The sequence below is a fragment of the Lepidochelys kempii genome, chromosome 5 (assembly GCF_965140265.1).
Source record: "Lepidochelys kempii isolate rLepKem1 chromosome 5, rLepKem1.hap2, whole genome shotgun sequence".
Classification (NCBI taxonomy): Eukaryota; Metazoa; Chordata; order Testudines; family Cheloniidae; genus Lepidochelys; species Lepidochelys kempii.
Window position 1 is genome coordinate 130836137 of NC_133260.1, and position 26031 is coordinate 130862167.

The 26031-nt window shown below is 46.6% G+C and overlaps 1 protein-coding gene across 2 annotated transcripts in view; it reads right to left on the bottom strand.

Annotated features, from left to right (window-relative positions):
* Nucleotides 1-2165: 2165 nt before the first annotated feature.
* CHRNB3 (cholinergic receptor nicotinic beta 3 subunit) overlaps nt 2166-26031 on the bottom strand; it is a 42607-nt gene continuing 18741 nt past the window's right edge. The window contains exons 4-6 of one of the 2 annotated variants that reach the window (XM_073346322.1): nt 16101-16210; nt 9674-10556; nt 2166-2660 (exon numbers count right to left, since the gene is read on the bottom strand). In XM_073346322.1, the coding sequence (XP_073202423.1) occupies nt 2526-2660; nt 9674-10556; nt 16101-16210 (1128 nt within the window). In that variant the 3' untranslated portion in view covers nt 2166-2525. The remainder of the gene's footprint in view (nt 2661-9673; nt 10557-16100; nt 16211-26031) is intronic. The other variant, XM_073346323.1, reaches the window with a different exon arrangement.

Sequence of the window (26031 nt, forward strand, 5' to 3'; positions counted from 1 at the left end):
ACACCCCAAAATGCCATTGGCCTTCTTGGTAACAAGGGCACACTGTTGACTCATATCCAGCTTCTCGTCCACTGTCACCCCTAGGTCCTTCTCTGCAGAACTGCTGCTTAGCCATTCGGTCCCTAGTCTGTAGCGGTGCATTGGATTCTTCCGTCCTAAGGGCAGGACTCTGCACTTGTCCTTGTTGAACCTCATCAGATTTCTTTTGGCCCAATCCTCCAATTTCTCTAGGTCCCTCTGTATCCTATCCCTCCCCTCCAGCGTATCTACCACTCCTCCCAGTTTAGTGTCATCTGCAAACTTGCTGAGGGTGCAATCCACACCATCCTCCAGATCATTAATGAAGATATTGAACAAAACCAGCCCGAGGACCGACCCTTGGGTACTCCGCTAGATAGCGGCTGCCAACTAGACATGGAGCCATTGATCACTACCCGTTGAGCCCGACAATCTAGCCAACTTTCTATCCACCTTATAGTGCATTCATCCAGCCCATACTTCTTTAACTTCCTGGCAAGAATACTGTGGGAGACCGTGTCAAAAGCTTTGCTAAAGTCGAGGAATAACACGTCCACTGCTTTCCCTTCATCCACAGAACCAGTTATCTCATCATAGAAGGCAATTAGATTAGTCAGGCATGACTTGCCCTTGGTGAATCCATGCTGACTGTTCCTGATCACTTTCCTCTCCTCTAAGTGCTTCAGAATTGATTCCTTGAGGACATGCTCCATGATTTTTCCGGGGACTGAGGTGAGGCTGACTGGCCTGTAGTTCCCAGGATCATCCTTCTTCCCTTTTTTAAAGATGGGCACTACATTAGCCTTTTTCCAGTCTTCCAGGACTTCCCCTGATCGCCATGAGTTTTCAAAGATAATGGCCAAAGGCTCTGCAATCACATCTGCCAATTCCTTTAGCACTCTCGGATGCAACGCATCCGGCCCCATGGACTTGTGCACGTCCAGTTTTTCTAAATAGTCCCGAAACACTTCTTCCTTCACGGAGGGCTGGCCACCTCCTCCCCATGCTGTGCTGCCCAGTGCAGTAGTCTGGGAGCTTACCTTGTTCGTGAAGACAGAGGCAAAAAAAGCATTGAGTAATTAGCTTTTTCCACATCCTCTGTCACTAGGTTGCCTCCCTCATTTAGTAAGGGGCCCACACTTTCCTTGGCTTTCTTCTTATTGCCAACATACCTGAAGAAACCCTTCTTGTTACTCTTAACATCCCTCGCTAGCTGCAACTCAAGGTGTGATTTAGCCTTCCTGATTTCATTCCTACATGCCCGAGCAATATTTATATACTCATCCCTGGTCATTTGTCCAATCTTCCACTTCTTGTAAGCCTCTTTTTTGTGTTTAAGATCAGCAAGGATTTCACTGTTAAGCCAAGCTGGTCACCTACCATATTTACTATTCTTTCTACACATCGGGATGGTTTGTCCCTGTAACCTCAATAAGAATTCTTTAAAATACAGCCAGCTCTCCTGGACTCCTTTCCCCCTCATGTTATTCTCCCAGACTCTCAGTCTTGTTACACTTAACCCTTGCTTTCATGTACCTGAAATTACATAGAAAATGTATCACAGTTTGTAAGTCTGGAACATGAGCAAACTCAGATTGCACAGCTTTGGGAATGCCTCCTGACATAAATGCAAATTATACCTGCCAGCCAGTACAGGCCCACAATTTTCCTCATTTACCAATGGGGGAGACAGAAACCAAGGTATGCAAATAATCTGGAAGAGGTAAGAGTATGCCCTCAGTTCTTCTAGGGGGAGTTAAGACATTCTGTCCCCACAAACCTGCTAATCCTAGGGTTTATATTCTAGTGACTTCAATGGGAGCAAAGTTATGCCAAAGCAGAGCACTTTGGAAAATCCCACCTGTAACGTGTTTATATTTTCTAATGCACAAACACACACCTTGTAATAGCCGGTTATGAAACACCTAGATAGGTATATAAAACAGCTGTGCTTATTACACTTAAAGATAACAAGGTGGACTGACAAAACCTTAGCGCATCAGTGCCCTGTGTATTCCTAGACTATTTAATTTTTCTTTGAACGTAGCATATTTAATACATGAGGATCCCATTTGTTAACAGACTATTTGGATCAAAAAGAAACAGTCACCTTTCAAAAAAAAAATCATGAAATCATATTGTAATATAATCAGCCTTTATAGGATTAATTAGTTAGGGCCCAGTTGTGCAAACCTTGCTCACATTAATGAACACTTACACGCACAAGTAGTTTCATTGATTTCAATGGGCAAGTAAATACCCAGCAACCTAAGGGTTACACAATTGAGCCCTCAAGTTGTACAGCAATTTGCAGATGTAACTATTCAAGTGAGAAGCATAATTATTATTATCAATATCATTTACTGCAGCCAGAAGGCAATGAATTTTCATTTCCATCTCAATTTGGTTTTGTCGACCCTGCACTCATTGAAAATTAAAAGACCCATCAGTCTCAAGGGGCAACTGTATCTTTCAGCCATTCTCCACATTAACACATGAATTTATTCCTATAAACTGCTGCTTAACCACGCCTGTAAAGCGGGGGTAAATATTAAAACAGAACCTGTCACTGACACCACCAAAAATAACCACAGGAAGATCCGATCGAGGACTTGAGCTACAAATTTCCAGTCTTGAACTACCTAGAAGAAACAATAACAACAATATTAGCTTAGTTCTTTTTCTTACAAGTTTCAATATATTTCAGCTGCAAAAATTGCAATTAAAATATGGTCTGTGCTAGTTATAATTTTGAACAAATGTTGCCAATGCCATAAATATTGTTCCCTTGGGCCCCAATCCGTCAAACACTTACGCACATGCTTACCTGAGTAGTCCCATTGACTCCAATGAGTGTGCTGCAGTGATTAAAATTAAGCACACGTATACGTGTTTACAGGATTGGGGCCTTAAAATGGTTTGATAAAAATTTTTTAAAAGGTTCACCCTCAAGTACTTTGCCATCGATCCAGCAAAGCCTCAGGCAGAGCTTTCCGAATGTGAGCCGTCCCATTTACTTCACTAGGTTTGAGTGCTTTGCTGGGTCAGAGCCTAAAACACACAGTGCATTGAGGAAGAAATGGGAGTTTGCATTCCCAGCTGTAAGTTCTGGCACATCCCGGCATGCCTAATGTAAAACAAACCAGGAGAAAGTTTTTATCCTCCCAGTTTCACACGGAGAGCCTGTGACCATGGACACAGACATCAAAATGCAAAATATTGTTTTTCCTGTAGATCCCCTTTTAACTCATTGCAGATATTGGGCCAGAGTCACCAAGAGGCTCCAGCTCTTCTAAATGCACCTTAATTGGCAGGGTTATGGCTGCTTTGTGTTTCAGTAGTGGTACAGAGGTGCTAAAGGGTACTGGTGACTCTGGTCCATTATGACAGGTTTCAGAATAGCAGCCGTGTTAGTCTGTATCTGCAAAAAGAAAAGGAGGACTTGTGGCACCTTAGAGACAAACCAATTTATTTGAGCATAAGCTTTCGTGAGCTACAGCTCACTTCATCAGATGCATCCGATGAAGTGAGCTGTAGCTCACGAAAGCTTATGCTCAAATATATTTGTTCGTCTCTAAGGTGCCACAAGTCCTCCTTTTCTTTTTTCTGGTCCATTAGTTACCATTTGTTTGGCCAACCTAGTCACTCTGAAACTTAGTCATCAGAAAGAATCATGCACACCCAAAACTGATCCTTTTCTGAAAATTACCTACCCTGCTACCCTTAGCTAGAATAAGTAATTCAAGGTATGTCTATGCTAGGGAGACCAGATGTCCCAATTTTATAGGGACAGTCCCAGTTTTTGGGTCTTTTTCTCACTCAGGCATCTATTACCCCCACCTCCTGTCCTGATTTTTGACACTTGCTATCTGGTCAGGCTATTCGATGCTGTATTGTAACCAGGTCTCTGAGACCGGGCTTGTGGACTGAGTGTTTCCAAACCTGCGTTTGAAAAGCCACACTGCATTGTAAACCTGAGTTTACAGTTGCTGGACCCAGGTCTCAGAGCCATGCTAACAAGGCCATATGGCACTATGCAGACTGGCTGACACAGGCCTGTGGCTGGAGCTGTGCCCTGCTGCAAAATGACAGGGCTTGGACCCAAGTCACAGGAGCACTCGGGTTCTGACCCACGCTGCAGCAGGGTCCACTCAGGGCCCGTGTGCTTGCTGACCCAAATCAGACTGATTGGTGTGTGAATGGAAGGGGGGCTTGGGCTCAAACCTGAGTCGCAGCCCCAGCTTAATGTGCCATGTAGCCATACCCTAAATGGTCCAACAGCTTACACCCATGCCAGGAGTACAAAAGAAGAGACATCTTTTAAGAATATCTGCTAGCAGGCTGCCTAAACAAGCCTTTCTGACCTCCAGGCAAGAGACCGAGAGGCCAAACTGGAGCCACGCTCTGCCGCAAAATAGTGGCTGCTGTGGCATTTTTACATCTGAATGTAAGAGAGCTGGAAAACTGGGAGCAGGACAGGGTTGACTGGTGCCTGGTTCATGTAGCGAGGCAGGAAGAATGACGGTGATGCCCTCAGAGAAAGTCCCCTCCCTCCCTGAATGAGGTCCGCTGGCAGGGCTGTTTGGCTGTGGGAAGCTTGTCCTGCTATTGTCCAGCAGCTAAAGAGAGGACTTCAATCACTAGGGCTAGCAAGCTCTTTAACAAGCTTAACTGCTATGTACACTTCATTTACAGCTATGCAGATTAGCTTGGGGATGGGGGGAGTGACAGTGACACTATAGAAAGAGGGTTTCAGAGTAACAATACAGAGTGTTAGTCTGTATTCACAAAAAGAAAAGGAGGACTTGTGGCACCTTAGAGACTAACCAATTTATTTGAGCATAAGCTTTCATGAGCTACAGCTCACTTCATCGGATGCATACCGTGGAAAATACAGAAGATGTTTTTATACACACAGACCATGAAAAAATGAGTGTTTATCAATACAAAAGGTTTTCTCTCCCCCCACCTCACTCTCCTTCTGCTAATAGCTTATCTAAAGTGATCACTCTCCTTACAATGCGTATGATAATCAAGGTGGGCCATTTCCAGCACAAATGCCTCCAACACCACTTTCTACAAGCCATTACCCTCTGATCCCACTGAGAGTTACCAAAAGAAACTACAGCATTTGCTCAAGAAACTCCCTGAAAAAGCACAAGATCAAATCCGCACAGACACACCCCTGGAACCCCGACATGGGATATTCTATCTACTACCCAAGATCCATAAACCTGGAAATCCTGGGTGCCCCATCTTCTCAGGTATTGGCACCCTGACAGCAGGATTGTCTGGCTATGAAGACTCCCTCCTCAGGCCCTACGCTACCAGCACTCCCAGCTACCTTCAAGACACCACTGACTTCCTGAGGAAACTACAATCCATCGGTGATCTTCCTAAAAACACCATCCTGGCCACTATGGATGTAGAAGCCCTCTACACCAACATTCCACACAAAGATGGACTACAAGCCGTCAAGAACACTATCCCCAATAATGTCACAGCTAACCTGGTGGCTGAACTTTGTGACCTTGTCCTTACCCATAACTATTTTACATTTGGGGACAATGTATACCTTCAAATCAGCGGCATGCTATGGGTACCCGCATGGCCCCACAGTATGCCAACATTTTTATGGCTGACTTAGAACAACGCTTCCTCAGCTCTCGTCCCCTAACGCCCCTACTCTACTTGCGCTATATTGATGACATCTTTATCATCTGGACCCATGGAAAAGAAGCCCTTGAGAAATTCCACCATGATTTCAACAATTTCCATCCCACCATCAACCTCAGCCTGGTCCAGTTCACACAAGAGATCCACTTCCTGGACACTACAGTGCTAATAAACAATGGTCACATAAACACCACCCTATACCGGAAACCTACTGACCGCTATTCCTACCTACATGCCTCCAGCTTTCACCCTGACCACACCACACGATCCATCGTCTACAGCCAAGCTCTGCGATACAACCGCATTTGCTCCAACCCCTCAGACAGAGACAAACACCTACAAGATCTCTGTCAAGCATTCTTACAACTACAGTACCCACCTGCGGAAGTGAAGAAACAGATTGATAGAGCCAGAAGAGTTCCCAGAAGTCACCTACTACAGGAAAGGCCTAACAAAGAAAATAACAGAACGCCACTAGCCATTACCTTCGGCCCTCAACTAAAACCCCTCCAACGCATTATCAAGGATCTACAACCTATCCTGAAGGACGACCCAACACTCTCAAAAATCTTGGGAGACAGGCCAGTTCTTGCCTACAGACAGCCCCCCAACCTGAAGCGAATACTCACCAACAACCACATACCACACAACAGAACCACTAACCCAGGAACCTATCCTTGCAACAAAGCCCGTTGCCAACTGTGCCCACATATCTATTCAGGGGACACCATCACAGGGCCTAATAACATCAGCCACACTATCAGAGGCTCGTTCACCTGCACAGCTGCCAATGTGATATATGCCATCATGTGCCAGCAATGCCCCTTTGCCATGTATATTGGTCAAACTGGACAGTCTCTACGTAAAAGAATAAATAGACACAAATCAGATGTCAAGAATTATAACGTTCATAAACCAGTCAGAGAACACTTCAATCTCTCTGGTCACGCGATTACAGACATGAAAGTTGCGATATTACAACAGAAAACTTCAGAAACAGACTCCAAAGAGAAAAGGAGTACTTGTGGCACCTTAGAGACTAACCAATTTATTTGAGCATAAGCTTTTGTGAGCTACAGCTCACTTCATCGGATGCATACTGTGGAAAGTTTAGAAGATCTTATTATATACACACAAAGCATGAAAAAATACCTCCTCCCACCCCACTCTCCTGCCGGTAATAGCTTATCTAAAGTGATCACTCTCCTTACAATGTGTATGATAATCAAGGTGGGCCATTTCCAGCACAAATCCAGGGTTTAACAAGAACGTCTGAGGCGTTCATACACATTGTATGATAATATACATTCATATACATTGTGTATGATAATCATGTGTATGATTATCATACACAATGTAAGGAGAGTGGTCACTTTGGATAAGCTATTACCAGCAGGAGAGTGAGTTTGTGTGGGGGGGGGAGGGGTGAGAAAACCTGGATTTGTGTTGGAAATGGCCCACCTTGATTATCATACACATTGTAAGGAGAGTGATCACTTTAGATAAGCTATTACCAGCAGGAGAGTGGGGTGGGAGGAGGTATTTTTTCATGCTTTGTGTGTATATAATAAGATCTTCTAAACTTTCCACAGGATGCATCCGATGAAGTGAGCTGTAGCTCACAAAAGCTTATGCTCAAATAAATTGGTTAGTCTCTAAGGTGCCACAAGTCCTCCTTTTCTTTTTGCGAATACAGACTAACACGGCTGTTACTCTGAAATCTGTAGTGATAAACACCCATTTTTTCATGGTCTGTGTGTATAAAAACGTCTTCTGTATTTTCCACAGTATGCATCCGATGAAGTGAGCTGTAGCTCACAAAAACTTATGCTCAAATAAGTTGGTTAGTCTCTAAGGTGCCACAAGTACTCCTTTTCTTTTTATAGAAAGAGAGATTTCAGTAAAACGAGGCTGCTCACATGGTAGAGGTTGGCACTAAAAGGCCAAGGTTCTAGCCTGACTCTGGGGAAGGAGCAGGTATGGTTGTGTGATTTCTATAAAATGAGGCAGCTAGCCAAGAGGGTCCCACAGTCAGAAGGAAAGAAAGTAAAACCCTTAGGTACCACAGAGATGCCACGTATGGAAGCAATACTAGAGTGCCAGAAGGGGTGAGTGCCCAGAACAAAAGGGAATCAGGAAGGAAAGAAGCTGATTGCCGTGGCTAACCGGCAGGGCTTGGGAGCCTATTTGAACCAAAAGAAATCGTTCCGAATTTGGAAATCTGACCCTTGTGAAGCCAATCGAACTTGAGGCTGAGGAGGGAATATGTGAAAGGGAAATTAGAAAGGCTAAAAGGGATTGTGAAGAGCAAAAAGCTACATATATGAAAACAAACAAGATATTATTTATGTATATCAGAAGCAAGATGCTTGAAAAAGAATCAGTAGGTCCACTGGGTCACCATGGACTAAAGGGAGCAGTTAAGGAAGACAAGGTTGTTGCTGAGACACTAAGGCTATGTCTACACTGCAATCCGCGGCTGGCCCAGATCAGCTGACTTCGGTTTGCATAGCTCAGGCTGCAGGGCTACAAAATGTCAGTGTATATGTTCCCGTCCGGCTGGGGCCTGGAACCCCATGAGCCAGAGTCCTGTGAGCCAAAGTCAGCGGACATGGTTGCAGTGTAGACATACCCACTATGATTTCTTTGCATCAGTCTTCACTGCAAAGGATACTGGGGAGAGAGACTTACCCGAACCTGCTCTTTTCTTGTACATTTGGGACTGTCAGATACAGAGGTGGCAGGATGAAGTGGCTAAGCTGCGAGCATATATATAAGATTCCCAGACAATTTTATACAGCTTTAGAGGAAGAGTCATACATGGACTTTTCTCTACCGGGCACTTTCATTAACACAGCATACCTGGTGTGGGACCAAAGCATTGGTTCCACCCACTCCCTCCCTTGCCCATTCACTCCCCGCTCATATATGCAGGGAAGTAGCAGATGCTTAATGCATAAAGAAGCTCAAGACTGAGTCCTCAGAATTTTTGTGGTAACTAATGACCTGAGCCTGCAACGTGCATGGTGGCAGAGCCCACATTCGCTTAGAAGGGAGCTTTCCCTGAGTAAGTTCCCCTTAATACTATTCAGATGAATTGAATAGCTTTCTCCAGGCTAAGGGTAGCCATTGTAGCTATCTGGCAGGGGATCTGTGAGCGTTTCCCATGCCCTTCCTAGGGCCGGCCAAGGAGCAAACAAATACAAATTCATAAACATCTCGGACACATTTTTGTTTTGAAGTTTTTTGAAAACAATATTCATTTTAAAAAAAAATCACTTTTTTTTGTAACTGAAAATTTTTGGTGTTTTTCCTTTTTTGGTTTTATCATTCAAAACACTTCAACCCACTCTGTCCATAACCTGCATTTCTACTATCACAGTGATCTTCTGAAGTTATCAGGGAAATTTTAAAAAGAATAATAACTCTCTATATCTTGGGGCCAGATTGCTTTGATCCACTGCTAAAAGCTAGATGGAAACAACAGACTCTCAGAACTGAAGCTTCAGAACAAAGGATACAATTAATTATTTACCACTGATTGGAAGTAGCTACAACAAACAGCTCCTTTCAGCATGGTACTAACAAAACCTCTATTTCTTTTTCATAACTTGTCTCTATACATCACCCCACAAAATCATATCTTTTGGAAATTCCATGTTATTTCCACTTCTATGTTCATTTTTTTAAATGAACATCATAACAGACAGCTAGATAATTGGGGCAAAAAAGTTTGGAGAGCCAAATATACTTAATATTTAGTGTGTGATTCTGATATGACACATTGGTGTAAATCAAGAATACCTTCACTGAAATCAGCGGAGCTATGCTGATGTAAAACAGATACAAGGCATTTAGGTGGCTAAAGAACCTATTTGTAGGTATTAGAAAAGACAAGTTATTTAACTATGCTGGCTGTAGATGAAAAAAATCTTCATTCTATTAGAACAACCATGTACTCTTCACGTGTTAACATTACCTGCCTGATGAAATGCTCCTTTTTTACATGGCCAGAGATGTATCTAATAGAATCAGCAGCTTTTTCCAAAAAAGCAATCACAATTTTTTCTCCATCCTTGACTTGTTTCTGTTTCTTTTTGCCCAAGATCTTTGATTTTGACACTGGGATAGTTCCTCCAGCCTCTGAAAAGGAATAGCGGTCCACATGGCCCTTCATGCATAATAGCCTAGGAAGCTTTTGAAGGAAGAGTCTTTTAACCCAGGGAGCCATAGGATGGTAGGTTGCTGAGGACCGATGGTGCACGTTAATAACGAAAACAGTAACAATAATTGATAGGGTTACAAAAATCATAATAAACAACAAATACTCGCCAATCAGAGGAATGACTTTGGAAGAAGATGGTATTATTTCTTCAATTACTAAAAGAAAAACGGTAAGGGAGACTAAAACGGATGTAGATAATGAAAGTTTTTCCCCTTCATCAGAAGGCAAATAGAACACCAGCACAGTTAGAAAAGATAATCCAAGGCAAGGGACGATTAGGAAAAGAGTGTAAAAGAGTGGGAGGCGTCTTAAAACGAAGGAGTAAGTAATGAATGGGTAGGAATGCAACCCATCCTTTCTGCTGCCTTTCATGCCTTTGGCATTTAGGATTTCCCACTCTCCATTATCAAAGAAGTCTTTCCTATCAACATTTTCATCTACTAAAATCAAGTCAACCATGTTGCCATCATAGGTCCAGGATCCAAATTTCATGGAACAATTCTGTCTATCGAATGGGAAAAACGTCACATCCATAGTGCAGGAACTCTTATAACTGGCTGGTGGAGTCCAGGTAACAAGCCCATTGTATTTCACTATGGCTTTGGTCATCAGGGAGCCTTCAAAACGTCCATCGGCACTGGGGAGAGGAGAAACAGGATCAGTTTCAGTTTTTCACCAGACCCAGTTCAGTCATTTGGATTTTTTGCGGATGATACTAAACTGGGAGGAGTGGTAGATACGCTGGAGGGGAGGGATAGGATACAGAAAGACCTAGACAAATTGGAGGATTGGGCCAAAAGAAATCTGATGAGGTTCAATAAGGATAAGTGCAGGGTCCTGCACTTAGGACGGAAGAACCCAATGCACAGCTACAGACTAGGGACCGAATGGCTAGGCAGCAGTTCTGCGGAAAAGGACCTAGGGGTGACTGTGGACGAGAAGCTGGATATGAGTCAGCAGTGTGCCCTTGTTGCCAAGAGGGCCAATGGCATTTTGGGATGTATAAGTAGGGGCATAGCGAGCAGATCGAGGGACGTGATCGTTCCCCTCTATTCGACATTGGTGAGGCCTCATCTGGAGTACTGTGTCCAGTTTTGGGCCCCACACTTCAAGAAGGATGTGGATAAATTGGAGAGAGTCCAGCGAAGGGCAACAAAAATGATTAGGGGACTGGAACACATGAGTTATGAGGAGAGGCTGAGGGAGCTGGGATTGTTTAGCCTGCAGAAGAGAAGAATGAGGGGGGATTTGATAGCTGCTTTCAACTACCTGAAAGGGGGTTCCAAAGAGGATGGCTCTAGACTGTTCTCAATGGTAGCAGATGACAGAACGAGGAGTAATGGTCTCAAGTTGCAGTGGGGGAGGTTTAGATTGGATATTAGGAAAAACTTTTTCACTAAGAGGGTGGTGAAACACTGGAATGCGTTACCTAGGGAGGTGGTAGAATCTCCTTCCTTAGAGGTTTTTAAGGTCAGGCTTGACAAAGCCCTGGCTGGGATGATTTAACTGGGAATTGGTCCTGCTTTGAGCAGGGGGTTGGACTAGATGACCTTCTGGGGTCCCTTCCAACCCTGATATTCTATGATTCTATGATTCTATGATTCTGATTCCAGTTCTGTTTTCTATTCCTTTGAGATGTGCGAGCATTGACACAGTACAAGTATTGGGCAAAGAATTCCATAAATCCCAGCCGCTTTAGAAATCTGGGAGGAATCCTTCAGATGATGAGGGTCATGGCAGCCCTGGGCTTTATAAAGTGCTACTCTTTTCCTTGTTTAGCAGATCTCAACTTCTAGACTCCCCAGGTCTCTCTCCATGTGATGCGCCCACATGAACTATGGCCCAGTGGTCAGTGGAACTATTCAGGTGCCTGACACTGGGGGGCAGCATGAACTAGTGGATAAATCATGGGACTGGAAGTCAGGAGACATTGATTCTACTGCCAGCTCCGGTGACCAGCATCAGCTGTCTGTAACTATGCAAGCTCTTCACAGCAAGGACTGTCTCTCACTGTGTTCACACAGCACCTAGCACAATGGGGCTCTGAACTTAGTTGGGATCAGTAATTCCATACCTCCCAATAGTCCTAGGTTTTGTGGGACTTTGAGATCCTTCACAGATTCATAGAGTTTAAGGCCAGAAGGAAAAATTAGATCACCTCATCTGACCTCCTGTATATCACAGACCATTACATTTTACCACCTTATCCCTACACTGAGCCCAGTAACTTGTGTTTGGCTAAGACTTATCTTCCAGAAAGGCACCCAGTCTTGATTAGATGACATCAAGCGATGGAGAATCTACCTCTTCCCTTGGTAGTTGGTTCCTATGGTTAATTACCATCTCTGGTAAAACACTGTGCCGTGTTTCTAATTTGAATTTGTCTGGCTTCAGCTTTCAGCAACTGGTTCTTGTTATGCCTCTCTTTTCTAGATTAAAGAGCCCTGTAGTACCTGGGATTTTCTCCCCTTGCAGGTATTGTGTATACTGTAATCAAGTCCTCAATATTATTTTCTGATAAGCAAAACAGATGGAGTTCTTTAAATCTGTTAGGCATTTTCTCCAGCCTTCAGATCATTTTTGTGGCTTCTCTGCACCCTCTCCCATTTTACAATATCCTTTTAAAAACATTGACACCAGAACTGGATGCAGTGTTCTTACACTGGTCTCACCAGTGCTGCATGCAGCGGTAAAATCACCTCCCTACTGAGTACTCTCCTGTTTATAGAGTCCCACTTTGACCTCCAAAGCCCCATGTACTGGCTGAAGCAGTTTCTGTCCCCCTGAGGATGGCTGCGCTTGGCTCCCTACTCCAGACGTTGCAACCTGGTGCACAGGATCACTGCATCACTCCCTCAAATTTGGCCCAGCCACACCCCTCGTTGGAGGGCTGGGCCAATGCTGAGTGGCACTGTACCCTTGTGCACCAGGGACCAGGTTGCAATGCTTAGAGTGAGCAGCCAAGCCAACCAGCCCCACAGAACAAGAGCCACAGGAGCTGCTGTTGTGAGGTGAGTGTGAGGCGGGCTCACTCTCCTACTCCCCCTCATCAGGCCTCCCACTTCTCGGGGCAGGACTCACCTCGTTTCAGCCACTTGATATGTTGGCAGGTAGGTAGTTCTATGGTAAATATTATAGGCAGACCTGGTAGGGCTTCCTATTATTAAGGTTGCTTGATACTTCCCATTGTAAGACCCTGTTTTCAGTTGCTTATAACTTTGCCAAACTTTGACCATTCAGGCTGAAATTTTCCAGGCCAGCTGACATTTCTGGGAAAATTTCAGCTAAAATGGCTCAGCCATTCCCAAGAATTATATTAGCGACAAACAGGTTGTTTTGCCTGTGTTGAGAATCTAGCATCTCCATGCTGTGGAGCAGGCAGTTGAAATTTGGTAGGGGTATGGCCTTTGCATCAGGGATGTGCCTTTGCTATTCCTGTTAAAAAACTGTCCACTTTTGGTTATGAGCCTTTGAAAAATATCAGTTTGCACATGCTCAGTACAGACTTGTTAGAGCTTGGCTGAGAAATTCTCTGAAGATTCTGTCTGAACTGCAAAGGCTGCAGGGGCTCACGAGAACTTTTCTTGAAGTCACTGCTCCTGGGTGCTGCAGAGCATTGTGGTGCCAGGCACCAGAAGTGAAAATAGGGGGATTGTCTCTCTGGTGCCCACACCCCCTGCTGGGCCATGCAGAGTGAAGGATGAAACAGCCTGAGTTGAACACAGAAGGAACAAGAGCTGGAAATGCAGGGAGATTGGATGAGGAGGCTGGGGTGGGAGAGACACTGGCACTTGCTGAGCAAGGAGAATGAGGCAAAGATCCCGGGACGAGGTGCCTGGTCAGAGACTGGGATACAGAGTCAGGGAGGGGGAAGACTGGGACTCAGACAGAAACCCCAGAGGGGAAGACTGGGACTGGCTGGGCAAGGAAACTGGGACTGGGATGAGTAATCAGGGGGGAGGAGGGGATATGGGACTGGCTGGGTGAGGAGACTAGAACTGGAACAAGGAGCCAGGGTGGGGAGGGAGATGCAGGATAGGGAGTGGCTGGGTGAGACAGAGGCAGAAGGGCCTGGGAGCACTAGAATCATAGAATCATAGAATATTAGGTTGGAAGAGACCTCAGAAGGTGATCTAGTCCTCTCCTCCAGAACCTGAATGGAACTAATTATTCCTGAGTCTCAATATTCCTCAACTGTCAGCAAATAGCTGTGAAAACCACTGGGAAAATGTCTGTCTCACACCTGCCTCCCCCAGTGGCTGCTCCTCACAGAGAATGACAACCTACTACTGCTATCAGTTCATCTGTTATCTCAAGCAGCAGAGGTCCATGCAGTGGAACTAAAGATTTCAACCTGCTGATGTTCCTGTGGGTGTCAATATGGTTCCATGTGATGGATTTTCTGTATTTTTTATTTGTTTTTTGAAAAGAGAAAATTACACGCAAAAGTATGTTAAAAGAGTGTTAAAGTTGCAAAGTCACTGAAGGATGCAGGGGTCCTGTGGGGAAAAAATAGTTTGTGATCATGTAATTAATGGACTATCAAAAAAGCAGACTCACAATAGACTCACTGTTACAGTGGCATGGACAACCTTCATTCTGGCAATTTCTAACTGAAGGGCTTGACTTTGCAGCCTTAGTGTTTTTAATGTCTTTTTTGTGTGCAATAAATAATAATAATAGAAAAGTTGAGCCCATGTTTAAGTGCTTTGCTGGATCAGGGCCTAGGCTAGTGCACGATGCACTACTCAGCTCTACTGCACACTGGAGATGGTCAATAGGGTATAACAGAATGTGCTGATCTCATCTGCACCTGTCTCTTTTGTGTACTTATTTTGCTCCCTCCAGAACCACTCCCTACTATGGAGATTTCCTCTGTGCAAGTTTCAGGGTAACATGGTAGCTGGAATGCAGAGAAGGAACAAAAACATGCTCCAAACAAACTGTTTAATTCTACTGTCTACAGAAGGCACCTGGGAGGCCAGGGAAACACTGTGAAGTTTTGTAGCACCTTTAAGTAACATGAACCAAATTCTGCCTGGTGTTTTGCCCCTGTGCACTTGCAAGACAAGACCTGGGCAAAGTGGGAGTAAGGGGAGAGTCCTGCCTCACACTGCAGCTGATCCAGAGAGTGGGGATGGGCAATTGCTCCTTTTCTCCAAAAACCCTCCCTGGCAGAGTACCACAGGGATCATCTATTCTATCTCCCCTCTGCCACACGAGGCCAACTGGGAGTAGTGGAGAGATGCTACAGACTCTGCTCCTAGCAACAGGCTGGTAGCACCCAGCTGTGACCTGTGTTCTCCACGGATGCAAATAATGTCAAACTCCCAGAGTTCAGATCTGGATCTGAACGCTCCCCAGGATCAGGTGTGATTGGATTAACAATGACACATCAGGCCCAGGCCAGAACCACAAAGTGCAGGTCTGAATCCAAACTGCCCCAGAGTTTCATTCTTTTATTTCTTTGAATTTGTAAAACAGAATTCTAGGCACGCCTGTCCAGTGCGTAATATGGACATAGACAAAGGACTGTGTCCCTAGACAAATCCATCTCAGCACACTCCCTGTTCACCAACCTTAGGGAAGAGAAGGGAAAGACGGGCTGTGCAGCCTGCCTGGAAAGTTAACAAATCTGGGCTCTGGCAGGCCAATGCGGGGAGCAAGTTCTGAAATGGAGGACCCCTCAGACAGAATGCCTGGCCAGCAGCTCCCTCTTGCTTACACTGTGGGAGCTCCATCCAGCTCAAGCACCTCCGCTGATCTCAGCGGGGGCAGTATATCACAAGGAGAGGATCTCTCTCCGGCAATCCTGTCCCAAGCTGTTCAGGCCTTTGAATCCCACCCCAAACCTTACTGGAAGCCAGTGCAGATCACAGAGCACTGATCTAATGCGCTCCCAGTGTCCAGCTCCACTCTGCACCAGCTTCAGTTCCTAAGTGGTCCCAACATGTAACCCCAGGCAGAGTATATGACATTATATGGAGCAATCTAAGCCAGCAAGCATTCTAGTCCAGACACATTTCTGGATAGTCGCTATCTAACGAGATCCATGGTTAAGCCCGGTGCTAGCCAGCATGGCTGGAACTGAATGTTAGTGATTCACTGAATAAGTCTAAACAACTATCTGAAACCCTGAGCAATGAGCCTTGCTTCAAAACGTGATGAGCCTTATACTCACTTTTCAAACAAAACAATGTCCGGCAGCCACAGCGACTCTGACGGAACCCGGATCGCCGTGATCCCACCATAGTCCTCAGGATTCCAGCACAACTTATGGTCAGTCCATTCCTGCAATGAGCCAACAACATCCTCTTTCCATTCAGACACAACAGGTTCCCACCGCCAGATAGGTCATTGGGCCATCTCAGAGGGATTGTAATACACAGATGTAAACCCAGCACAATGGGACCCCAAGTCCTGATTGGAATATATGTATCACAACAACTGTTGTTGTTATTAATTTATTAATTATTAATTATTACTGAAGTTGGTGGTGACCCCTATATTTAGGTTGTAACACTTTCCATTATAAAAGGATTCTTGTAACCTTTCTTTGAGAAGCTCTCTCGCCTCCACTGTCTGCAACAGGCCTGTGATATTTGACAGGAAAAATCCCTTCAGGATAGAGAAGTTCCTTTTCTTTATCCTGTGAAATTCTATTCAGATTTGGTCAAGACACGAAGGGTTAAAAATCACTATTTTTTCCTTCTCTCCCTTCTTTCCCTTCAGGAAAATGTCGGCAGGCTGCCAAAATCACTGAACATTCCCAGGCTGGGCTCACACCACAACCAAAACAGCAGCAGTAACGTGCATGGAGAACCCCAGTCAGCTGCCAGGGTGGAGAGATCCAGGCTGATCCCCTGAGCCTCTTCCCTGCCCTCTCCAACCTGGCACATGGGACCCAGCATCCCAGCCCCCCTCTGGGGGAATTGTATGGGGCAGGAGCTCCCTCATCTTCCAGAGCTGGCAGGAGAATGCAAAGCCAGGCTCCACCCATAAACCCCCGGACCTAATACACGTCCCAAACAACTCTCCCACTCCTTGCGGGCCCACACAGGGTAGGAGCCCCCACCTTCCTGGGTGGGAAAGAGAGTGAGTGGCATCAGACTGCCTGTGACTACCCTATGAACCCAGCACATGCTGCCAATGGCCCACACTTCCTCCTTCTGCCATGTACTGTAGTTAGTCCTGCAGCTCAAGTGGTAACAGGCTGTGTTGCAGAACTGAAGTCTTGGGGTTCAAACCCTATAAATGATGGAGGGGTGGGGTATTACAGGCATGCAATAGAAATGTTTTTTTACCTTTGTCCTTAATAAAAAACTAAAAAATTACATACGAGAACGACATTAAAAGAACGTTCTTTATCCAAGCACACCGAAGTTAGGAAATGCCAGATTTATGGCTGCCTGTGCCACCCTCATTCTCTTGCCTGAGCAACCCACATACATTACAATAAAGTCTTCAATTACATGATCACATACTGTGTTATCCACAAGACCCCCCCTCATTCAGTGCACAGGATAGATGACCAAGGGGGCTGAAGGGGATTGTCAAGGTTCCTTCCCCACTCTGAACTCTAGGGTACAGATGTGGGGACCTGCATGAAAACCTCCTAAGCTTACTTTTACCAGCTTAGGTTAAAACTTCCCCAAGGTACAAAATTATTTTACTCTTGGATTTCCACTGCCACCACCAAACTTTATCTGGGTTTACTGGGAAAACGTAGTTTGGACACGTCTTTCCCCCCAAAATCCTCCCAACCCTTACACCCCACTTCCTGGGGAAGGTTTGGTAAAAATCCTCACCAATTTGCATAGGTGACCACAGACCCAAACCCTTGGATCTTAAAACAATGAAAAAGCATTCAGTTTTCTTACAAGAAGACTTTTAATAGAAGTAAAGAAATCAACTCTGTAAAATCAGGATGGTAGATACCTTACAGGGTAATTAGACTCAAAACATAGAGAATCCCTCTGGGCAAAACCTTAAGTTACAAAAAAGACACACAGACAGGAATAGTCATTCTATTCAGCACAGCTCTTTTCTCAGCCATTTAAAGAAATCATAATCTAACACATACCTAGCTAGATTACTTACTAAAAGTTCTAAGACTCCATTCCTGTTCTGTCCCCGGCAAAAGCAGCATACAGACAGACGCAGACCCTTTGTTTTTCTCCCTCCTCCCAGCTTTTGAACGTATCTTTTCTCCTCATTGGTTATTTTGGTCAGGTGCCAGCGAGGTTACCTTTAGTTTCTTAACCCTTTACAGGTAAGAGGATTTTCCTCTGGCCAGGAGGGATTTTAAAGGGGTTTACCCTTCCCTTTATTTTTATGACAGGGATGCTGGTGAGTTCATGTTTTAGGAGTAAGTCAGGTGCACGCCTTGCTTTCCACACTGAGCTTTGGCACGATTTTCCACCTCCTTGCTTTGTTTCTTTGGTTAGCTTTGTTAACTTTGGATCACGTGGTACCCAGTCTGAAGAGCTGGGGATATGAGCAATTCTCACAATGAGAGAGACTTTTGCTGCTGTATTCATTATTTATGGGGGTTTTTAGGTTGCCCTGGGAGATTGCAAAGAGAGAAGAGAGAAGTAAAATCAATACCAATAATAACAGCAGCTTTCGGTAAAAGTTCAGGAGACAGGGCCTAAATAGCCCCTGGGTTTTCCCAGAAACATCCTGCCTGGTACTGCTGATTGGTTATGGATATCCGAGAATGCAACATTCTTTGGCACCTCACATACTAGGGATATGCAGCATTTGCAATGAGTCTGCCATTAGGGATGATGCCCCACTGATATCCGTTGAGATTGCTGCTACACAGCTCATTCTCCTAGCCTGCGGCTTTGACCATGTCACCCCTCTCTTTGTGTAAGGGACTGTTGGCCCCTTACTAAAAAAGCAGTGGGGGTTTTTGGTTGGCTAGCTCCCAGTACCAAAAGGAAGGGGAAGGGTCGACAGGAAATCAGGACCTTGAGACTGAGAGTCCCCAGGAACAATGGGGAGAGACCAATGCTCCAGGTCAGCCTGATTGACAGGGCAGGCAAGCTAATGATGGAGTTGTGGGGGTTCTGAATTGCCTGGAACAGATTGGGGCTGAGCTAAGGAGAGAGCAGGGGCCTGAGCTGAGTGGGGAAGCAGGGCTGCGCCAACCAGAGAGAACCAGAGAAGCAGCCCAGGGAGCAGACCTGTGCTGGGAGCAGAGCCACAGAAGCAGCCGAGAGAGCAGACCTGTGCTGGGAGCAGAGCTGCAGCAACCAGAGCCAGAGGGGTGAGAGAAGCAGCCCAGGGAGCTGGAGGCAGAGCAGCAGCAGTGCTGGGGCTGGAGTTGGGGCTGGAGCTGGAGTAGTCCGAAGCCAGGTGCAGTGAGCAGCTGGGGAGAACAAGGGGGGACCCTGGGCAGTGGGCCCAGCACAGGGAGATGCCCCCAGCCAAGAGGCCTTGCAAGCGAGACTGGGAGGGGGCCTGTAATCCCAGACTGGGGGGGCTGATGCTGGGAAGAAGGGTCCTGCCACCTAGAGCCTGAGGGCTTGTGGCCACCACCAGAGCAAGTGTCCGACCCGCGGCATCCCTGCAGCACAGCCAGGGCCTGGGCAGGAGGCCTGGGACTTGTGAGGAACAGACTGTGAACTGCCCTGATATCCCAGAGACGCTGGTTGTGATATTCCCTGCCACAGGGCAGGGTGACAGGTTTTCCTTTAACCTTTCCCATTTTTTCCTTATTTTTTTTAATTGATTGCTGTTTAATAAATTGTATTTGCTTGAACTGTATTTAATGATCAGTGGGTCAGGGAAGCCCTCAGTGAAGAGAGAGTACCCCGGAGTGGGGACAACCTAGCCCCTGTCCTAGGTGACCACAGCAGGGTTGGGGGTCGAGCCACCCAGGAATCCTGGGCCCAGCCTTGTTTGGGTTACGAGGACTCTGTCACACAGGAGAGTGGAAGGGGAGCCCTCAACATCAGGCAGGCCTCTGAGTAAAGGAAGTCGGAGCGAGGACTCAGATCCTTTCGCTAGCCCATTTCCCCAGGGTAGTGTATAAGCCAGGAAAGTTTCCCACAATAGCAGTACATTCCCCCACTTACAGTTGCATCCCTCCACTGGCTTACTCTTCTCTACTGCACAAATATAAGCTGCTTGTCTTCGCTCTCAAGGCCCTTCACAGTCAATCCCCACCCTACCTATCATCTCTCATTCACCATCAAAATCTCAACTCCCATCACCAATTGTCCTGTGATGCCAGCCTCCTTTGCTCACTTGTTAAATTTTCAAACAAGCCCCTGCACCCTTTCTCCCATGCTGCCCCTCACACCAGGGAGAAGCATCCCCAAAACTAACTCATCTGCCTCCTTCAAACCCCTCTTTCAAACTCTGCTTTGCTGTGTTGTCTACAAAAAACTTGACAGTGGTTAAGCGATTAGGGTGCTGATACCACCTTGTACTCCCCAGTCTGTCTGAATCCATCTGTTGTCTCTTGTCTTACAGACTGTAAATTCCTTGGGGCAGAGACTGTATTTTTGCTCTGGGTTCGTAAACTGCCTAGTGCAACGGATCCATGAGTGGGCTCAGAGGCACTACAGTAACACAAATAACAACTTTCTGGGATGACTCTAGTGCTAAGAGGATCTCAGAGAGGAACAAAAATTAAAATTAAGTTACAACTTATTTCAGTGCCTAACATGTCACCTGTCCTTCCACAGGCCAGGACTCCCTCACCACCAAGGGGTGCAGGGCTCAAGGTGCAGGTTACAATGACTCTGCTACAAACCCTAACTTTAGTCTCCTTCCCCAGCGCTCAGACACACTCCCAGCAGGTGGCAGCCCTGGCCATGTGGTGGCTGATTTTACCTAGGGAACTGGGGGGCTAACTCAGCCAGGCTGGGGGAGGGAGGTTCCCCAACAAAACTCCACAAACTGGGAGTCACCTTGAAGAAGGAAAGAGCCAAGCTGAGGGATGTTGCTTCCAGGTCCCCAGAGGCCAGTTCTCAGAGGGACCCTGCATGCAGGCCTGGGACATACCAGCTCTCACTACTCCCAAAATGGCTTCTCCCGTCTCCAACGCTCCCAGGGGCAGGCATTTCACTTCCTATTGGCCAGGCTAGCTCTTCTTCCCAGGCTTTCTACCCCTGCCCCCTTCTCTCAGACAGTGCCCCTCCTCTGCGCAGGCGTGCTGGCAGCCATCCGGGCACCTGCTGTCCTCCCCCACGCCAACACAAGTCCTCTCGCTTGAAAGAGTGTCTCTCCTCTCTCCCTCTGTGTTGCCTAGCAGACTCTGAGTCTGCCCTTGGCCATGCTTCCTCCCAGGGACAGCGCCCCTCCCTGAGTCATATGCACACAGAGCCACTGGATAATTGGATAATTTCTACTACTGTCTTTGTGCTCCCCTGTCTATTTGTCTGTCTGCACATGTTGTCTCTTGTCTTAGGGCAGGTGCACACTTAAAACACTGTGCTGGGCCACTGTAGCGCCTAAGTGAAAGTGCTCCTATGCCGACGGAGAGCTTCTCTCATCGGCATAATTAATCCCCCTCCCCGAAAGGCAGTAGCTCTGTTGACAGGAGAAGCTCTCCTGTCGAGCTAGTGCTGTCCGCATAGGGGGTTAGTTCAATATAACTACGTCACTCAGGGTGTGTGTAATTTTCACAGCCCGGCCTAAGCACCGTAGTTATCCTGATATAGGTCTGTACTGTAACCCTGACCTTACACTTAGATGATAAAATCTTCAGGGCAGGGACAGCCTCTTTGGTCTGTGCCTGTACCACACCTAGCACAATGGATCGCTGGTCCGCAACTGGGGTCTGTGGATGCTACCACAATACAAATCGTAACTACTAATGATGGCTGACAGGGGCTAATGGCTGCCATCAGGTGGGTCTAGAATCTAAGACAATCACTGACCTTGTTAATGCCAGTGGGTGCCAAGCACCCTCTTCAGGATCAACAGAAGGCACAATCATGCAGCTGCAGACAATGTGGGCTTCTGCCTAAAGCAATAGGTCTCACGGCAAGCTAGAGCTAACCCAGGTAGATTAACAAGGGTTTCCCTGGTTGCCAGCGCAGGGACTAGGCTGTGTGTGCTGGAAAGAGAAAGCCAGCAGGAGTCATGATTGTCACCCTGAGAGGAAGCAGAAACAGAGCTTGAGCACAGGCTCCCTGGAGCGTCAGTCTTGGGGATTTCTGAGCAAGGAACCTGCCTACCGTCTGCCTCAACTGTGTTTAGGGAAATGGGACCTTGTGGACACTCTGTGAATAAACAAGATTACACCAAGAATATACATAAATTGTGTCACCGATTTTGCCTCCTAATGAAAACAACCCTGCAAGGCCCTGAATTTTGGCTAACCACTCAGGGCAAAAGGGCGACACAAGTAATAATCAACTAGGATTGCAAATAGGAGGATGTTGTGCTGTCTACTTTTTCCTTTATTTTATTTGGGGGGGTGGAATGGGGAGGCCTGGGAGGATTTACTGATTTCATTCCTTGGGAAATGCTTCCAAGATGTTTGAGTGAATTTTTCCATGCCATAATACAGCAGCAGTACTTCAGTAATTCAGAAAGGGCTACCTGGTACCCGCAGCGGTAGCAGTCAGCAGCCTCTGCATTACGCGGAGTATCGATGCTGGTCACTGAAGTGAGGACACCTAACATATTGCTTTAAATAAAACTATGCGCTTTAATACCGTCAAGATTGTTTTACTGATGCAAAGGAGAATTAGCCAACACATTAAAAAAGGCAATGGTCACACAACTGCATTGAATTAGTTTCCTATTGCTTTCTTGTTAAGGCTATATCCATTCTCATGCACTGTAATTAGAATTATCATTTATATTACCATAGCACCTAGATGCTCCAATGGAGATCAGCACCGCATTGTGCTGGGCGCTGTACAGACACACAGTGAGAAAGAGTCTCTAGCCCAAAGAGCTTACAGCCTAAGTGGACCAGGGGTGGGAGGGGAAACATAGAGATTTGCCACGGTCTCACCACCGGTCTGTGGAAGAGCCAGGACTAGAACCCAGGTTTCCTGATTTTTACTCAGTGTCTTAGCCACTACAGTGATATCAGCTCATGCTGGTGCCTGTAATTCTCACTGCTGATAGCTGCTCCCTGTGGATGGATGGGCACTGCCTGATGTTCTGCCAAATCCACCTAGACTGAGCCCTGCTCTACACTGGGGCATGGGATCGATCTAAGTTACGCAACTTCAGCTACGTGAATGACATAGCTGAAGTTGACGTACTTAGATCAACTTCCCGTGGTGTCTTCACTGCGGTGAGTTGAGTGCGGCCGCTCCCCTGTCGACTCTGCCTGCACCTCTCACGGCGCTGGAGTACAGGAGTCAACAGGAGAGCGCTCAGGGGTCGATTTATCGCGTCTAGACTAGACGCGATAAATCAATCCCTGCTGGATCCATCGCTGCCCGCCGATCTGGTGGGTAGTGAAGACATACCCTGAGTATCCACCACTTAAGACTGGGGAGAATAACGTACAGCCTAATACTGACAGATAGCTCTTCTTGCTATTCAGCCTCAATGCTCCATTTCTTAGTTTCATCTCATTACTCCTAGTTACAGCCCTGGGTATTGCACTAATAATTCCTCCTCCTCCTTGCTGGTTACACACATCAGAGATTTGTAGTCTGTTGTGTCCTCCTTCAGTTATGGCTTAGCCAAGCTGTACATATTACCCCTTCTAAGCCCGCTTTGTATATTAGTCCCTCCAGGACTCAGATTGTTTTTCTTGTTCTTCTCTGAACTCCCTCCAGTTTGTCACTATCTTGGGGCTAATAAGGACCCACAGCTGAATGCAGGGTTACAGATGGGGATCTATCAGAGTAATAGAGGGGGACTGCTACCTCCCTGCTCTGGGATGTGATGCCATTGCGTATGCAGTCCAGATCACATTGGCCTTTGTTTTGCTTGCATCCATATTATATGGCCAACCCATGTCCATATTTGCTGCCCATCATTACTATTAATAATAATTTGTATTATGGTGTAAGCAGAGTCAGGATGAGCTCCACCCTGACATCTGGTGGTGAGGTGTGGCAAGTTGTGGAAAAGAACTTCAGGGGCTGATCTCATTTGCATAGGCACACCCACCCCACCTAGAATGAGGCCATAACTGCCCAAATGGTCACTTTGGCTGTTGTGGGATCCCCAGTGTCTCTGTTATTGGGGCGGGAAGAATAAATTGTTATTACTCTGATTATGGGAACTGTACTTGGAACTGTACTTGGCCTTTTGTTATGATGGAGGGACTCACCATCAACTAAGTAGCACTCGCTAGGCAAGGGACATGGGTTCCAAAACTCTGTGAATTGAGAGAGGCTTGAGACAGGTATTAGTACTTGGTAGTGTAGGTGCCTTTGTGAGGGTCTGAAACACCAATTGCACCTTTGTCTCTCTCCACTGTGGAACGTCAGAGCTAATTTTGGGTCTATTAAGAGTCTTGCTACAGGTACTGTGCTGAATTCACTTTGGCCTTATGGTGCACCAGCACTAAGGCTCCTGCTACTATGAGCTGAAATTACTGAGAGCTGGGAGCACTGTGTCAAGTAGTGGGGAGCCAGAAGATCTAGCCTGCAGGGGTACTGTTCGTGGATAGGCTGGCGGAGTGTTCGTGAGTCAGAGAGTAGAGCGGAGCCCTGTGGGGCAGTCAGCTTCAGGACACGTAAGGTGCCCCTTACCTCTTTCCCCCACAGGCAGGCACATTTTAGCCAGAGTGGGGAGTAACACTATGCAGATGAACTTTTGAACTCTGGGGCTGGACTTTTTGGACTTTGGGTGATTTGTGGATTGCTGGACTCAAGAGACGTTTGGGTTCTGGGACTCAAGAACCTGAGGGAAAGGATGTGGCCCAATTTGCTGGGGTGGGTCTTTGCTCATGGTTTGGTTAATGAACACTAGTTGTGGTGTTTCCCCAATTTAATGCTGATGTCATTTACCTCATGTTATTAAAGATTCTCTGCTACACCGAGACTCTGTGCTTGCAAGAGGGGAAGTATTGCCTCTTTGAGGCGCCCAGGGGGTGTGTAAGATTTTCCCAGGTCACTGGGTGGGGGCTCGAGCCACTTTTGCATTTGCTTTGATGAGAGGGAATCCCTGTGTACTGAACCCGGCCCTTGCTGCTATCAACTTGGCCTGGCAGAAGGGTTACAATGGTGTAACATTACCACCGAAGGCCCATGCTGGAGCCAGTCTCACTTCGTTAATCGCTGTACAAACACATAGATTCACTGGTTTTGTGGCCAGAAGGGACCATGATGACCATCTCGTCTGACCTGCTGCATAGCACAAGCCAAAGAACCTCCCCCAATGATTCTTGCACCAAGCCCACTGACCAAGTGCTTTATTTTGGAAGGACATACAATCTTGATGTAGACTCCAAGTGATGTTGAATCCACCCTTGGGAATCTGCTGGGAGGGGACAGGAGGAACTGTTCACCCAATACTCCTCCCGATGAGCAAATGGGCAGGGAAGGGAATGGAAAGGGGAAGGGAATGAGAGGAGACCTGTCTCTATTTTCCTACTGGTTGGCCAGAGAACCTGGTCGGGTGCACGGGATGAGTGAGCTGCTCCACAAAAAGGAGTGACGTAACTCACTCCTCCGCAGAGCAAGGGGGAAGCAGGGAATTATGATCAGAGTCCCAGTTTATGCTCTTGTGTGCTCCTGCAGCTACATATGTGCCATCTCTTATGCTGCGCAGGTGCCTGCATGATGCCAATCCTCAAGTGACATTTAGCCGCACAGAGAACACTGCCAGCTGGCATAAATTAGAGCAGTCCCTAGCCTGCTCTAATTCACACCAGTGGGCTGGGACCTGTGCCAATGTACCAATAGAATCCAGGAGACATAACTTGCTCCCCAACCGTCCTTGATGCAGGAGGGAACCTGGGCCAGTCCCTGTAGTAAAACAGGCCTCCGCACAACTGCGGTCTGTGACATCGCACTCCCCGACCTGCACCGATATCTCCCTGTGCTAAGGTGCCATTTTGTGTCTGCAAGGTGAACAGTCATGGGTGGCAGATGAACTGTGGGCTTGGGGAGGCTAACCCGCCGCCTGGCCTGCCCCTTCTACCTGAGGCCCCACCCCTCCTGCGGCCGCCA